This window comes from Cibotium barometz, chromosome 44 (genome assembly GCF_041138505.1).
Source record: "Cibotium barometz isolate CiBa-2024 chromosome 44, ASM4113850v1, whole genome shotgun sequence".
Lineage (NCBI taxonomy): Eukaryota > Viridiplantae > Streptophyta > Polypodiopsida > Cyatheales > Cibotiaceae > Cibotium > Cibotium barometz.
This window is the reverse complement of record NC_141089.1, coordinates 9,294,397-9,312,656: the sequence shown is the minus strand read 5'-3', so window position 1 is coordinate 9,312,656 and position 18,260 is coordinate 9,294,397. Positions and strand designations below refer to the sequence as shown.

The window sequence follows — 18,260 nt, the reverse complement described above, 5'->3', positions numbered from 1 at the left end:
TACAGAGGGTATTGGGACCCAATATTGTGTCCTCTCCTCTCTCCCTCTCTCTCTCTCTATTTTCTGCACATCTTCATTCAGTTTGTGCGTTAATTCCGTCGCGAAAAGTGTGTTGATTTCTAAGCATTGAAGTTACCGATCTCCCCCGAAGCTTCCGCATGTTACATCACATCAACACAAGCCTTCGTCATCGACCGTGCTTCAGCTCCAACGTCGTCTTAACACGGAGGCTATTCCTAGGCTTGCTCTCTCAGATGCAACATCTTCAGGTCAAGTAAAGGAAAGGAAACCAAAGGAGCCTTCATCAACCGGCACGATGGACTTCAAGCCGAGAGAGAAGAGCGTCAAGTTTGATGCTTTTTATGGAAAGCCCTGTGAGGGCAAAAGGACGAACGGACCAGATGTACGAGAGATCAGAGCAAAACAACACAGCATGAAATATGTGAGTGAGTCTATATAATGGTGAGTGAACATATGTACAAGAGCCCTCTGATGTGAGGTGACTCTGAGTAGAAAGACCAGTGTAGAAGCAGAGATGATGTCGGAGCTAAAGCACGGTCAATGACGCAAGCTCGCGTCGATGTGAGGCAAAGCACTCTCAGAGGTGGTCGGTGTCGAAGGCTCGCATTAGTGGAAGCAGAGGCACTTTGAGTGGCAGCGGAAGATGAGGTGATGTAGGCTCTGGTGAGAGTGACAAGGGTGTTGCGGTACATGAGGTGGTAGATGAAGAGTAGAGAGGGCTGCCGTCCCCATGGTGAAGTGGTGGTGGTGGTGAAGGCTCTGATGACAACGGTGCTACGTACCTGAGGGGTGCAAGCTTTGGTGACAAGGGTGTTGTGTACATGAGGGGTGATGAGGAGCAGAGAGGGCTGCCGTCCCCAGTGGTGCAAGCTCTCGCGACACGGGTGCTGCGTACCTGAGGTGGTAAGGAGCAGAGAGGGCTACCGTCCCGAGTGGTGCAAGCTCTCGTGACACGGGTGCTGCGTACCACGTGGTGTCAATGGTGAAGATAAGCAGAGAGTGGGCTGGCCGCTGCCATCCTGATGGTATGATGTAGCAGAGAGTGGGCTGCTGTCCCGATGGTGAGAGCTGAGGAAAAACACTGAAGTGCTCTATGTATAGCAGAGAGGGCTGCTGTCCCATGAGCTGTGGAGAAAACGCTGATATGCTGATGTAAGCATTGATGTAAATGCTGATGTAAGCCATGAGGTGAGCGCTGATGATAGGCTGATGTAAGCCCTGATGTAAGCGCTGACGATAGGATGATGTAAATGCTGATGTATGCGCTGACGATAGGCTGATGTAACAGCTGATGTAAAACGTTGATGATGTGATGATGAAGTGCTGATGTAAGCTGATGTAAAACGCTGATGAATGCTGATGTAAGCACTGAATGTACTGATGTGAATGCTGATGTAAAACGCTGATGTAAGCGCTGAATGTAGCAGAGGGCTGCTGTCCCACAGTGTGGCCTGTAGCACAGAGTGGGCTGCTGTCCCGTGATGAGGCCAGATGAGAAAACGCTGAGGTGTTGTCCTATCAGGCGAAGATGATGAAGCTATGTGGTGTAGAGCCCGGCAGAAGCAGCAGCAGCATATGAAGTGGTACCGGATATGATCAATGATATGGTATGACTGATGAATGATAACACAAAGCTATATATACTAGGGGGGACTGCTGGTCGGTCAGCCTAAAGGCTGTCGACCAGCAGCAAAGACACAAAATCCCCAAATAAAACCAAAAATACCCCGAAAAATCCCCTTTTTAGGGCTGGGAAAAATACTGTTTTCACACAAGCCCGACACCCAAAAAGCTCTATCTTTTGTCAAGCAGTTTGATGCCGCTTTTGGGTGAGACGACTACTCCGAAAAGTCAAAGCTTCGAATGGTTTGTATGCATTTGAAGGATGCCGCCTCGAATTGGTGGCTAAAGGTGGTACAAGAAGGGACCGAGCCAAAGACATGGACCAATTTCAAGACAATGTTCAACAAAAAGTTCCTATTTGCAAACTTTGAAGCAGACGTGCAAAAGGCATGGGATGAGGTAAAGCAGAAGGTCGATGAGAATGTGGCCACTTACCTTAACAATTTTTCAGCCATTTCACTAAAGTTTACTTCTTATACTCCCATTCCACCACTAATTGAAATGTGTTTGTTTGTGAATGGATTGCAACCTAAGCTTATGCAAGCGCTGGTCCAAAAACTTTGGAAGAAGCTCAAGACAAAGCTTTGCAAGCCGAGGCCTTGTACATCCCTTGGATGGATGGCAAAAAGAACAACAAACGGGATCCACCTCAAAGGAAGAAGTTTAAAGACCGATCCCCATCAAGAGCAGAGTCTCAAGAAAAGAAGGATATGAGTGGGGACAAACCTCCACTCTTTCGAAGAAGATTGTCCCTCAAGCAACGTGAGGAATACGCCAAAGAAGGGAAGTGTTTCCAATGTGGTAAGAAGGGACATATGGCTGCAAATTGTCCCAACAAGCCAGAGCAAGAAGCCAAAGGGACCAAAAGATCATCAAATTGACATCATGCCACGAAGTTTGTCAAGAGGAGATTGCATTGGAGCAATCTTGTACCATGAGCGCCATGTTGTGGACTATGAAACTCTTAGATTAGGATTTCAAGGATTGTATTGGAACGGATTGTAGAATGGACATTTTGTGACTTTTCTTGTCATCAAGGAAGATTCTTTTATGAAGTAAACCAATTTATGTGTAACAAAGGCCTTGAAAGCCAAAAGTGTCTACAACAAAAGCTTGGGGGAAGCTACCACTATTGGCCTAGTAGAAAGAACAACAAGTTTTACGTTCAACAATGTTTGGTTTATCAGGAGGTCAAGTTTGATCAACAAAAGCCAGCATGAAATTTGCACCTACGTAGCAGCTATAAATGGAGTTGCACAGCCTCACGTTCAAGCCTTTCTCGAGTAGCTTGGTCTGCCCATCTTTGGTCTTCTTCAGCTATAAGCCTAGCGGGGCCCGCAGTGACAGACTCAACCACGTGTCCAAGAGATGAAGATATATAAAGAGAGAGAGAGAGGAGAGAGAAGGGAATAGGGATCTTGCACAATACACCACACTGAGCGGGGAACATGCCCACCCCCCTTTCAGGAATTTATTCAAGAACAATCCATGGGCATGCTGGCCAAGATATACCTAGATGAATCCAAGAACATGCCCAAATTCACCTTATAGGAAAGTGCAATTTATAACCTCATGGTAGTCATCCACAAGAAAATAAACCATCAACTCCATCATGCATAGTATAGACTAGATACTATGACATTTCCACTAACGTCATCAGTGCCCAATAGTGGGTGTTGAACTTGGTATTAATATATGCTCCCACACACACACTCCACGCATGTGTGTGCGCACACACACACATAAGAGCATACATTTATACAAAGGTGTATGTACAGAGTTTCTGTCAGAGCTCCAGAGATACAAGGCAAACTCAGCCACGAGCACACTGACCAAGATCAATACAATCAATGAGTACAAGACAAACAGATATGCCAATGTAGGATATCCAAGTCGATGTCGATGTCTATGTCTAGTCACGAGATGTCTGATGTCAAACACACCACGAGGATGACCCACAAGTATCTCTCACCGAGCTAGTACCAGATCTAATATCCAAATCCAAATCCAATGAATCCAAATCCAAGTCCAAGTCCAATCCAAGTTCTAGTCCAAGTCCAGATCCAGATCCAAGTCCAAGTCCAAGTCCAAGCCCAAGTCCAAGTCCAAGTCCAAGTCCAAGTATCACTCGCTCATCTCATGAGTAATCTCCACAACTCCTTCCGCCTTGTCAATGAAGAAAACCATGGAAAGCTCTTTCTGGCAAGAAAACTGATATAAAACCTGTTTTTAATGATTTTCAGGTGATAAAAACCCCCAAAAAGCAATTTTAAGGGTTTTTGGAGCAGTTTTAAGGTTTCTAAATTCTGCACAGCTGTACGGATCCGTACGGTCGTACAGACCAGGCTTAGTTTCGTACGTCGTACGGATCAGATCGTACGTACGATTCGTACCATACGTATCCATACGATCAGGTACGATTTTGCCCTGTTTCTGCCTGTTGGAAATAGCCGTTTTTCTGCCCGTTTTTTTGGCTGTTTTCCTTTCATCTCTCCTGAGTCCTTCTATAAAAGCCTCAAGGACCAAGCCTCTCCTCCACCACTCTCCATCTACTCCAAGCCTCAAGGACCAAGCCTCTACTCCAAGCCTCTCCTCCACCCTCCTCCACCCTCCTCCAAGCTCCTTCCATCCCACTTGAGCCTCTACTCCAAGTTCTCTTCCTCCAAGCTCTTCCCATAGTTCATCTTCTCTACGCTCTCTCCTCTACTCCACGCTTTAGCCCTTCTCTTATCGAGAAGCATGTGGCTTTTGATTTGCATTGCCTCAATCAATGTGGAGAAGGACACCAAGAAGTCCAACTCCCATCATTGGACATGCCGATATTGCGGCAAGTCATACACCAGTGGTGCAACAAGGCTTCTCCAGCACCTTTCAAAGATTGGGGGACAAGTTGCCCCATGCAAGGAGATTCCGCAAAGCATTGCCGATGACATTTCGTGGAAGATGAGCGGCGGCTCAAATTCAAGTAGAGGAGCATCATCAACACACGCACCGACACCACCACTAGCACCACCATCGGCACATGATGAAGCGGCCACCGGCTCTTTCATTGGTGTATCCTCCACTGCCACTTCCACGGATTCACAGTCCGCCTCCGCACCGGGCAAAAGGCAAAGGGTGGTGGAGCGTGAAGGGGTGCAACCCTCTCTCCACCAAGTCATGGGTAGTGTGAGAGGTTCGGTTGCATTCCTTAATTAGCGGCAACGCCTTGCGGAGATAGAGATTGCTCGCACCATTATTGAATGCAATCTTGCCTTCAATGTACTCCAAAAGGAGCAATGGAAGAAGATGGTGACGGCGATTGCGAATGTGGGCCCATGTGAGGGGTGGACGGAGGTCTCTTGCACGGCTATGCGCACGAGGAAGATTGATGAAGAGAAGGAGAGAATTGATCGAGCCCTTGACCCGATTCGAGCCGCATGGACGAAGTATGGATGTTCTATTCTCACAGATGGATGGAGTGATCAAAGGAAGCGTGGCATTATCAACATCCTTGTGTCTTGCCCGCTTGGCACATACTTCTTGCGTGCAGTTGACACCGGGAGAAGGGGGAGAAAGACTACCGTGAGTTTCATCTACCGCCATATTAGGCAAGCGATCATAGAGGTAAGCATTATTTTACTTAAGTGTGGCTGATTTTGTCATTTGTGCAAAGCCCTCAACTCATATGATTTATCTACCATGTAGGTTGGGGCTCAAAACGTGGTGCAAGTCATCACCGACAATGCATCAAATTGTCGACGCATGGGCTGCTTGCTTGAGGCGGAATTCCCCACCATTGTGTGGACTCCATGTGCGAGTCATTGCATTGACTTACTCATGGAGGATGTGGCGAAGCTCGGGTGGGTGAAGAGGATTGTGCAACAAGCTACATCTATTGTCAACTTCTTCATGCTAAAGGTGAAGGTGCTTGCTATGTTTCGTGCGCATAGCAGGCTTGACTTGAAGAAGCCATCGGCCACCCGCTTTGCCTACATGTGGCTGGTTTTGGAGCGTCTATACGGTGTGAGGCCCGCCCTTCGCCAGACAGTTGTTTCCACCATGTGGAACGAATGGGATGAGCACGTCACTGAAGAGGCCAAAGCCATGCAACGCTTTTGCCTAGAGGAGAGATTTTGGACTAGAGTCCGAGCAATTGTCATTGCTATGACTCCATTCTATAGGCTCTTGCGAATGACAGATTGCGAGGGGTCCACCATGGGCCTTCTTGTCCACTTCTTTAGAGCTGCCCTTGTGGAGTTGGAGGCTTGCACAGACATTACATTTGACGAGCGAGCACAAATCATGGAGATTGCACAGAAGAGATGGAGGTGGATGCACAAACCAATCCACGGGTTTGCAGCATTGGTACATCCAGCCTACAAGTCTCCAGTAGTTTGCACCGATAGGGAGCTTCGACAAGATCGGGATGCATATATGCTTCGAGCTGTGCCAGTTGATGAGCACAATGCCTTTCTAGAGGAGTTGGGCTGCTATGTTGATCAGAGAGATCAAACCTCCTTTTCGTCTCCCACTTGCTGAAGGAGGGAGTCACTTGTGAAGCCCCTTTTTTGGTGGGACAATTTTGGGTATGGACTAGAGCATCTCCAACCCATAGCCTTAAGGGTCCTAGCCCAGGATTGTTCTACGGGTGCATGTGAGAGGAACTGGAGTTCCTATTCTCTCATACACACGAGGATACGCAATCGACTGAGCACACGACAGTTGGAGCGGTTGGTCTATTGCCGCACTAACTTGCGCATGATGCAGGGCATTCTTAGTATGGGTAGTCCCAAGCAGGTAAGTGACGAGTCTAGACTCTAACTTGTCATGACTCATAACTTTTAAGTTTTGTGTACACTGTACAGACTCTAACTTTTGTGCCTTAATGTGTAGGTCAATGTTGACACTTTCACGTTTACGAGTGAGAACTTTGCAAGTGTCAATCAACAACCTGATGAGAAGGAGGAGGAGGCAATCTTCATGGAGCTCTATAGTGAGCTTGTGGCAGCAGATACTCGCAACACCAGGGGTCACCATGGACGGGACTGAGCAGTTGGAGTTCATAGGCCTCCGCCTTCAACATTGGCAGAGGGTGGCCTTCGCACATATGTGAGGCGGGGATCCTCGAGCTCCAATCCCCGCCCTCATGATGATATTCCATTGCCCCCTCATGATGATACCCCACTGCCTAGAGAGCCCTTGTTTGATGATGACGGCAACCTACTTAGCGAGAATGATCCCCAGAGTGTCTCGTCCACCTTCGAAGAGTCCTCTTCAGAGAACTCTCTTGATGGACACTCTAGTAGTGATCATGTTGATGATCATGCAGATGTTGGTGATGATGTAGACTTTTGATATGTTATAGCTCTCTAGGCATTGGGCATCTATCTCCTTCTAGCCCATTGATGATGTATTGTAGTATGTAGTATCATGTATGCACATTGTACGCATGTTGGCGGTCGCCCATGCCATGAGTTTCTGGCCTATCCTTTTGTAGCAATTTTGTACTCTAATGGCATGATGACATTATGTTCATGGTTCTACTATTTTGTAACTTCTGGTCTACAATTTTTAAGTTTAGGAAGTATTTTTTTTTAACGTACTAATATCGTACCGTACCTCAAAAAATTTTAAGGTACCAATTAGTACCGTATTTTATCGTACCGTACCGTATCATACCTTTCGTACTAACTAAGCCTGGTACAGACAGGTGATGATGTGGTACAACAGTTGATGGAGGCACTCTAAATCAACCGGGTAGTGACGAAAAATTCCATGATTTAGTTCATGATCAAGTAGATGATGACGGAAAAGATGATCTCCATGCTTCAACGAAGATGGCAACGCGATAAAGAGATTCTTCTTCACCTTGATGCTCAAGAGAGGCTCATGCTTCTTTTATACTTGGGGAAGCCTTGCTTTTTGCCAAAAAGTGATGCTTTTGCTTTTAGTCTTTTTCATAGTAAAATATTACTCAACTTTAGTCAAAAGTTCTTATTTTGCTTTTCTAGCTTCAAGGCCTTGCTTTTTGGCATTGGAGCTGTGTTTTGAAAAGCGGCTTTTACCTTTTGGTTCGGCTCAGTCTCCTCTTTCTAATGGTGCCCTTGGCTCGGGGTCCTGTTTGACTTTTACTATTTCCTACTTTTTGACCAAGAATGGTGCTTTTTCTTAATCAAACCTTATGGACCCTATCCCCGTGTCTTCTTCCACCTATCTAGTGTCCGGGCATGGGTTTCATCATGTGAAATAGAGCTAGGAGGGCCAAATAGTTACATCAGCCCTACATTTAGCGTCCTGGCCCTTCGTTCATCCTCACGTCGAGCTTCTCTAGTCCGTCGTTCTTTCACCTTTTTGGCATCTTCTTTGTGCCATTGTTGCTCCAAGAGAACTAATAATCTTTTCAATTTTGAGAGCTCTTTTGGCTTTTCTGTTGCTTCTTTGGCTTTTTCTTCTTTAGCTTTTTTTTCTTTGGTCACTTCTGCTTCTTTGGCCTCTATTTGTTGCCTTAGCACCCTGTTTTGATCCAAGAGCAATCTGATGAAGCCTTCACTGCTTTGCGGAAGCGTTTTTGTAGGAGTTGTGTCTTCACTGAAGATCTCTTCTTCCATGTCTTCTTTATTGCTTGCTGACGATGTCTCTCGTGACATTATGGAGGCCTGGGTGGTTTTTCCTGACCGCAAATTTACCATCCACGAAATGCTCACTTTAGGGTAGTCAAGTTGGGTTACAACCTGCAACTCTGATACCAATGTAGCATGCAATAGGTTGATCATCATAACACGCGTGATACCCATGAGTCTGTGCAATTCCACTTTGAGAGAGAAGAGAAGAGAGAGAAAGCACATAGTAGTCGACCCAGTATTGGGTCCCAATTTACCCACTAAAGGGGCCCCCTACAAGGGGGAGTATTTGCTTACAATGAATATGAATGATAACAGAGGATTGCCAAACGCAAGGACGATGTAGACCAAATACAAGCTGATCCAGATGCTGTCCAAGCTCCATCAAATTGCTCTTCAATGACCACTATGCAATCCCAAAACTCAGGGATGCACATATGTCGACTGAATGCTGACGATGCTCTTCGTGGAAGACTTGGGAATGATGTTGAAAGTATGCACAAGAAAGCCAAAGGCTTTAGGCGCACTAGAACTGCTTGGAACTGCTGTGGAACTGATTTGTGAATGGATAAATTATGCTGATTTGATGCGCTGCTTTTATATGGTTTAATGATGCTGGTTGGTCCAAGGAAGGACTGTCAGCCTGCTTCATGTGGACAAATATTGCCTTTTTATGCATTTAAATGCTGGCCGACTTGGGTACTTCCCACGACTTGCTGCTGAGCTGCTGGCTGACACAAGACCTATTGTTGCCCATTGCCATGCTGGCCGACTACTGCCTACAGGCAGGTAGTGCTGGCCGACAGCCTGTGTGTGACAACCAGCCCAAAAGGGTGCCTAAAAGGCCCCCAATTAATGGCCTTACAAAGGCTTTATCAAGTTGGCCAGGCTGGCCAACAAGGCCAGCCGACCTGGTCAGCTGGGTGGGGGAGGGGGGTGGCAGCACTGTATATAGTTGCCCCTCCTTCACATCAACCTCACGAACTCAGATCAATCGGCTCAACCAACACTCCATAAGGTCGTCGGCTCTACCATTGCAGCAGCCTCATCAACACATCCAGCAGCAGCAGCGTTTCTGCCCACACCATCCAGCCGGCGCTCTACCCCCTGCGTACTACAGCAGCCTACCAACCAACACCAAATCATCATTGATCAACACCAGCAGCTATCGGCTCTACCCTCTGCACACGTAACAGCCCATATACCAACACATCATCTTCATGGTCAGCTCTAACCCTTGAGGCTTGCACACAACAGCAGCCCGGTGATCAGCGCAGCACCTTGCTTCATCTTCATCAGCAGCAGCAGATCCATTTTTTTCTCAATTCTGCATTTTGCAACCTCTACATCCTCACTAAGTGCCACCGCTGTCCTTGACGCGAGCCTTCGTCACTCACCGAGCCACTTGCTTCGACTTGGTCTTTGTTTGCTTCCTCACCAATCTACTAATCAGAGTCACCTCGCATCAGAGGATCTCTTGTACTGGATTACATTCACCATTATACTTACATTCATTCATTCATTCATTTCATGCTGTGTTGATTTGCTCTAATCTCTTGCACATCTAGTCCTTTTGCCCTCACAGCCTATTGGGAGGCCCTAATGCTGGCCGACTGCATGTAGGGGCACGAGTAGGCAGCCGGCTGGCTGCCCAAGCCCCTTCATGGCCTAGATGCTGCCCTTGGTGGACTGCCATGCTTATGGGATGGCCTTTGGCTATCCCATATGTTAGCACATTCATCCCCAATTTCTGCTCATCTTTGGAGTCCCCTTTTGGTCCCTTTTCATGGCCCTTGGTTGTGGGTTGGCCACCTGAAACTAGCCTCTGGTAGAAACCAAAGTGCGGTAGACTAGCACTCACCCAATCCAATTGTAGTCCAAACAATTAATCAAATAAACAGGAGCTAGAGTGCTCCAACACGAAAATAACGACGACACCTGTTGGCCCCAAAGCTTGGCGCCCCTTTCGGTATTTCTTTATTCAAATTCAATGGAAGAGTTTAACTGAATACATCACGGCCATTCATGGCTTATACATATGCATGTCCAATCTGCCAATCCTTGGGACCTCTTAGCATAAAGGTTTCACACAGTCCTGTGTCCCAAAACGACTGTTGCTCCAGTCAGCTTTACTTTGCTGCCCCATATCTGCTCCAGTCGGCGTTACTTTGAAGCAAGCTCCGCGGGCTTGGTACCAACGGATTGATGAGTTTTTTCATAAGCTCGGCATATGCCGTTCTCATGCAGATTCGAACCTTTATATCCTCCTTGAGAGGGGGTTGATTGTTATCATTTTCGTCTATGTCAATGACCTCATCTTTACAGGTTCTTATTTTGTGAGGATCCATTCAGTCACTGATGCTTTGGAGACAGAGTTTGAGATGACAAATCTTGGCCTTTTGCATTATTTTCTTGGCTTTGAGATTTGGCAAACCCCTAAGGGCATTTTCTTCTCTCAGCAAAAGTACACACGGGAGATACTTGACAGATTTCAAATGACTGGATGCAGATCAATATCTTCTCCTACGGATACTAGTGAGAAGCTTTCTCTTCTTGATGCTTCTCCAGGGATTGATCAGGGACAGTATCGGATTCTTGTCGGTTGTTTGGTTTGGTTGACCTACTCCGATTGGAGGTTTGTTTCGCAGTCAGCTTATTGAGTTCTTTCACATCCAAACCCCGTCTCAGCAGCATTGGCAATGTGCTCTCAAAGTTCTTCGATACTTGCGTGGTACTCTGGACTTTGGCATCTTCCATGGCCAAAGATGCACTCTTCTTGGATGGTCTGATTCGGATTGGACTGGAGATCCAGATACTCGGCGTTCAACCACCGGTTGTGTTTTTTCACTTGGGCTTGGAGCTATTTCATGGAGCAGTAAAAAGCAGCCTACTATGGCGCTTTCCTCTACAGAGACGGAGTATCATGCAGTTTGTTATGCTGCATGTGAGGCGATTTGGTTGCAGAGATTATTGGGTGAGCTTGGCTTTCCTCCTACCGGATCTACTCTTCTTTGGCGTGACAATCAGAGTTGCATCGCCATCGCCACGAACCCTGTGTTTCATGCTCGTACGAAACACATTGAGGTACAGTATCACTATGTTCGTGAACGGGTTCTTGCTGGAGATTTGTGTTTGGAGTATTGTCCTTCAGCAGGGAATGTAGCAAATTTGTTCACCGGGCCGGTTTCTCAGGCTTCCTTGGCTCCTCATCTTCGGCTTCTCAGAGTATGTTTAGCATCTGATGCTGAGACAGGGTGTTAGCACATTCATCCGCAGTTTCTGCTCATCTTTGGAGTCCCCTTTTGGTCCCTTTTCATGGCCCTTGGTTGTGGGTGTCAGAATACGCAGCGGAGATGATGACCAAATCTGGGAACACGAGCAAAAACGCAGGCAGAAAAACAGCACAAGAGAGAGAGAGAGAGATGTAGGCGTGTAACTCTGCTCTATATACACAAGAAGATCCCGAGAAATGATACAAATAAGGTATGGGGACTGGGGTCCTATATATACATCCCTGGGAGTGCAGTCGGCCAGCAGATAAAGTGCCCACGACTGCTGAATAGATCCCACGACTACATAAATGCAATCGGCCAGCAGACCGATGCCCACGACTGATGAAATCCAGTCGGCCAGCAGCCCTGTAGCCCACGACTGATGAACATCCAGTCGGCCAGCACTGGAGTGCACCTGGCATCCTCTGGCAGCCCTCCCAAGCCTCAGAAAAATGGGAAAAAATAGGGGAAAAATACGGGGAGTGAGGAGAAATGATAAAACACCTGATAAGGGCGGGCACACCCACAACAAAGGCCCTGGTGTATAAATCTAGGCAGGAGATGACTTCTAACACCCCCTCTTAGCTCCTGGCTATGTAACCAACCACTGGGAGCTGGGGTGCCGCCTGAGCAAATCCTGAGAGAGCGACTTCTTGAAGAGGTCCACCGTACTATCCTCCGTCGAACAGAACTCTAGCAAGATGTCATCAGCAACGATCTGTTCACGAACAAAGTGCCTCTGGATGACCATGGGTTCCTCCAGTGGAAGCCCAAACCTGCAATGTAACCTCCTCCTGCTCCGTAAAACTGCTCCTGGGCCATAAGTAGATCCCCTCGTGTCCGAATCTCCTCCCCAAACCGAGTCACTCCAACCGTGGAGTCGGACTCCATCCAACAATCCCCCTCCTATGTACAAGAGTCCATGATCCTTCGCATGCCGCAGAAACCACAGGAAACGCAATCCTGCCTCCCAAAGAGACATCTGCAACCATGAGCTCAACTGCCTCATCAGGAAGCTCCCGTCCAATTTGGTGTCCATCAACCAGATCCATGAACCATACAGCTTCTAAGTCACACAGACATGACACTGCTCACAAGGATCAACACCTGTTACGGTGCACAAACAAGTCCTGGAAACCTGATGAAACCTGTCAACCACCCCCTCTGAATCTAGAACCACAAAGCCTGGAGAAATCACCTCCTTCTGCAAGTAAGCACCCGCCACCTGCCTGGCTTTCCGAAAGGTCCCCGTGGAAAGAACATCCTCAACTACTGGAGGTTCTATGTCCCGAACACTACAAGACATCAGAGCATAAGTGACCTGTTCAGCTTCCTCTGACTCACGAACACAAGAACTACCAACATCAATACTCAAAAGTTCCTGCCAACTGCTGCCATCTACTGGCAAGCTATCCACCACCTGGTCTCGGAAAGCCCGCACCTGCAGCGTATCCACACTTAAGTGGCCATTACCAGACTGCCACTCATCACAAACCTGAGGACCTGGGAGAGAGAGTGCAGAAAGCCTGTAAACTCCATTCTCCACTCCACCTTCCCAAACCACGTGGCCTGTTGCTTTGTCCCGGAGAGCAACAAAATGCTCATCAAACTCCACCCGTACGCCAGTCTTGCAAACCTGATGCACTGACAACAGATGAAAACCAAGTGCCGGAACATACAACACCTGGGAGGAATGCTTCCCCTCTCTGCCATCGGGAACTATCTCCATCCTGCCCTCACTGTGAACTGGGATAGTAGACGTATCCCCAGTAAGAATGACCAGAAAGCCTGCAAAGATCCTGTAAACCGGAACGGGAAGGAGTCATGTGCCTGGAAGCACCACTATCGAGAATCCACTCCCGAGTATCCGTTGCGGAGAGTCGTCCAATCTCCTCCCTGCCTAAAGAAAATGAAGCATCGGTGTCCATCACCTCCAGGTGCACAAAAGCCGGAGTCTTCATGATTGCTGCTGAGGAGTCTTCACCCTTCTCGGTCTTCCGCTTGGGACACTGCCTCCAGTAGTGGCCTTTCTCACCACAATCATTACAGGTCCTCTCTGCCTTCAGTTTCTCGCCGTCAGCGTCGAACTTCTTCTCAGAAGACTTCTCTGATGAAGCCTTCCCTTTGCCCAGGTTACGGCCTTTCGACTGTTGGCCATGAAGGCCTCCGAACCTCCACCCTGAGGAGGGTTCGTGAATCGTTCCTCCTGGTCCAGGACCATGGGCACAAGCTCCTCCCACGTGATGGTGTTGAGCCTGCCACCACTGGTAATCAAAGACGAGTAAAATGCTGAGTACGAAGAGAGCAAATGTGACAGCAACGTGATGGCCATGTCCTCTAACGATATCTCCTTCCCAGCTTGGAGAACTTCCTGCTGAAGAGCCTGTAGCTTGTTAATATGCTCCCGCATCGTCGACGACTTTGCAGGGCTCATAAACCGCATCTGTACTTCCAAGGAAATCCTCTTCATGGGCGATACCCTGTTGTAAAGTGAGGCCAAATGCTGCCATATACCTCTGGCCAGCGTCATATGCTTTACATGATTGATTACTTGTGGTGTGCAGTTGAGGAAAATAAACGAACGGACCCTGGCGTTGACACGATCCCACATCTGTGTCTGGGCCTCCCGGTCCTTTCGGGTTGACAGTAACTCCCCTTCCTCTACTTCCGGCCGTGGAACACCAACAACGAGAAATCGGCGAGATCGTAGGACTCCAGAACAGATTCCATCATCAACTTCCATATGCCGTAGTTGCTCCCGTCCAACTGACGGTCCACCGGGAACGTGGGGGGTGTCGGGATCTTCACATGTCTCTCGGCCATCACAGATAGATCTGCCATTGCGGGGATGTACTCTGAAAAGGGTGGGTGGGTGGGAACAAAGAAGGAATAAAACCTGCAAGTGGCTGTCCAGCAACTCAGCCTGCCTTCCTCTTGCTTCTCCTTTCCCGATCAGCCCAAAACAGTCCACCAATCAGCCACAAAACAGTCCCCCTCTTGCTCACACAAATCCCAAGACCTATCTAGAGCCTAGGGCTCTGATACCATGTCAGAATACGCAGCGGAGATGATGACCAAATCTGGGAACACGAGAGCAAAAACGCAGGCAGAAAAACAGCACAAGAGAGAGAGAGATGTAGGCGTGTAACTCTGCTCTATATACACAAGAAGATCCCGAGAAATGATACAAATAAGGTATGGGGACTGGGGTCCTATATATACATCCCTGGGAGTGCAGTCGGCCAGCAGATAAAGTGCCCACGACTGCTGAATAGGTCCCACGACTGCATAAATGCAGTCGGCCAGCAGCCCTGTAGCCCACGACTGATGAAATCCAGTCGGCCAGCAGCCCTGTAGCCCACGACTGATGAACATCCAGTCGGCCAGCACTGGAGTGCACCTGGCATCCTCTGGCAGCCCTCCCAAGCCTCAAAAAAATGGAAAAAAATAGGAAAAAAATACGGGGAGTGAGGAAAAATGATAAAACACCTGATAAGGGCGGGCACACCCACAACAAAGGCCCTGGTGTATAAATCTAGACAGGAGATGACTTCTAACAGTGGGCTAACCACCCTATTTTTATATATTTTTCTGGCATTTTTCCCAAACGGGTGCTTCATGCCCAGTCGGCCAGCCCTATTTACCTATAAATAGGTGGGCTTGCCTCTTTCAGTTTTCATAGTCTAGTCTTCCTTCTGCTTCCCACACTTATGAGACTGTTCATGTCTCTTACTTGGGACTGTTTCACTTCAGTATATTCAACATAGTTGCTTCATCTCTCTCTCTCTCTCTCTCTCTCTCAGCACACTCTAGTGCTTGTATGCTTCCGCTCTATGCACTCGTTCACCGTAAAGCAAGTATGCATTTATGTGTTTGCTAATGCATGACCTAATTCTAAGGACAAACCTCTACCTGCTTTATCTGATGAATTCTCCAAGTGGGTAAGAGGACTGACACATACAGACTCTCTATGGCTGTGGAGCCTCACCTACATAGCTCGTGCCTAACATGTCTCGGATTGGGGCCCACAATGGGGCCACGGCATACGACAAATATTCCTAAAAAGGTAAAATCCTCCTGATAAATGTAGTACTAATGTAGAGCCAGTGTGTCACATAGCACTCCAGTGCAGGGTGCATGTGACATAAGTCTTACCCCAAAAAATAAAGTGCTAGCTGATAGTCTTCCTACAGAGTGTAGAAGCAAGGGCCTAATAACTACAGTGCTCTGATACCATGAGAGAATGGTTGAAGGTAGCAAGCAAAAGCAGAGGAGAGACTTGGAGCAACCAACAATGATCCAATACTTTGGCAAAAAATGATGAATAAATTAAATGGCAAAAAGCCTATTCTTATATACAACACAACTAGCCAAGTCATTTAGTAGAAGAAACCCACAACTGGTGAAAAATACCTACGACTAAGAAAAAGTGTCTAAAAATGTGGGAAAAAATACCCACAATTGAGTAAAATACATCAGATAAATATGCTGGATAAATGGTGCAATAAATGGGATAAATGTTGGAGATGAACACAGTCCAACATATAGCTCAACATGGAGAAAAACCATTCTATACATTGAGGTATGACACTGATGATTCCACACCTATCCATTTGTAATTTTTTGTCATGGCTCAACCCATGGCAACAAATTTTTCTCCATAAGTGAAGGGGAAGCAAAAACGGTTCCTCCATGCAAAGTTGCTCCTCACATAGATCATGTTACAATTGTAGACAGGATAACCTTTGCTAAGTTGGATAGCTTATAACATTGAAACTCATTATCATACTTTAAAAGAAAGCATTTTTTGTTGGTTCAAATTTGGTGCTGTGGATTATTGTGTGCCATCTTGCAGTCGGTGATTCTTATACATTATTGTGAATTTTGAGCCATTGTCATGCGCACACACGTAGACATGGCTGATCCTAATGCAGGTTATACGGCATGATTCTTCCATCCGTTGTGCATGCCTATATACGGAGTTCACATTATTAAACACCATGCTGTTTGCAACTATGCTACTTGGCCATCCTTTTACCCTCCCTGGACACCCTGCATACGCCATATTGCATGCCTCTCAGCCCAGCTTACATAGGCATAGAGAAGACCAAAGCAGGTGGGATGTAGAGAATGTTCCTACCCTTACTGTTCTTTTGCAAGATAGCTCTACCAAAATGGTGCAATTTATTCATGTGATGTGCAGATTTTCAACACATGTTTTTATAGTTTCTTTTAGTCTTTTCCATGGCTCAGAATCACATGGAACCTTTGTACCCATAGACCCATTTGGTCTTTTGAAGACGATGATAATGTAACTCTCCCCCTTCTCTCTCTCTCTCTCTCTCTCTCTCTCAGCCTGCCAATCTCCATTCACTTCACAGTTGAAACCGAAATGCAAATAAAGAAAGAGAGAAGAGAGCACCTGTGAATCAGTGAGGGTGTAAGGTAGGTTTCGAATGAATACGGTGCGAGCTTCGACATCTGCATCATCTTTCTCTTTACTTGTCATTTTTGCAGAATCGGGGCCCTCGTCGCTAGTCTTGACCGCCATGCTCGCGGACACACAAAGCCTCTCTTAGTAGGTTTCGAGTGCTTGCGAAAAAATAATTAAGTAAATTTGTCCCCAAAAAAAAAACTCATCGATTTTAAACGAAATTTCCAAGATTATAGTTGACTAATCATTATTGAAAAACATAACTTTGAATGCTTACATTGTTGAAAAAAAACTAATTAGGATTTTAATACTTTGAAAATAACATAATTAAATATTTATTTAGGTGCTTTTTTCATTTTGTTTGTATAAAGAGAACATATAGATTGAACTTTAACGTTGAACACTTTAACGTTTTACAAATATACATCATATATGTAATAGTAAAAATTGAGGTGTGTTGAAAATTTAAGTCTTCATGAATAAAATAAAAGTGAGAAAAAGTAGTGACTTTAGCCTAGCCTTAGGTTTAAAACATAACGATTCAGCTTTATAAAACCTTAATACTTTGATTTAAAAAAATATTGAACATAGTATGCTATTAAGAAACAACAAAGCCAATTATAATAAAATGTCTTCTCGAAGAGATGGAATCTCTCTCTCTCTATATATATATATATATATCTCTTCATTTCCATCTTTTTGTGCCTCTTTTCTATTTATTGATCAAACCCTAAATCCTCATGCAAATTTTACGTGGAGGGGTCATCCCTCTTAACTAATATGGGGGTCATTCCAACCTAGAATGTGTCCCAAATTTTACTAAAGAATCTCTCTCTTATATACAAACCCTTAAGAGAGAGTCATAAGGTCAAATTGAATCTCAGTAAGTGAAGCTAATGTACATATCCGGTTAGATGGCATGTTGCATAGTTAAAGGCTAAGATTTACCTTATGTTTTTTAGTTGGAGACACTTATGTATGCCACTTATGTGCTAAACAGGTGCCCCACCAAGCTCTTGTAGATAATTACCCCTTAGGAAGCTTGGAATGGCAAGAAGCTCTATGTGGCTCATTTTGTGTGTTTTTTGGTTGTCTTGCTTATACTTTTGTGCTTGAACATAGTAAGCTATTTGATAAGACTGTAAAAAGCATTTTTGTGGGATACTTTATGCAAAAAATAGCAAAATGTATGCTCACATGACATCTTTGATACACTTCTATCTTCATACAATATCGGGCAACCATGTGTGGAGCAAATGAATGCTTAACAAGGTGTTGCAAATAAGCCCATATTGGCCAAAAAATCAT

At 46.1% G+C, this 18,260-nt stretch overlaps 1 protein-coding gene across 1 annotated transcript in view; it reads right to left on the bottom strand.

Moving 5' to 3' along the window:
* Positions 1-17,168, bottom strand: part of LOC147612930 (RNA-binding (RRM/RBD/RNP motifs) family protein) — a 61,732-nt gene extending 44,564 nt beyond the window's left edge. The window contains exon 1 of the mRNA XM_086782205.1: positions 16,941-17,168. Coding sequence (XP_086638331.1) covers positions 16,941-17,069 — 129 coding nt within the window. The 5' untranslated portion in view covers positions 17,070-17,168. The remainder of the gene's footprint in view (positions 1-16,940) is intronic.
* Between the last annotated feature and the right edge of the window lie 1,092 nt (positions 17,169-18,260).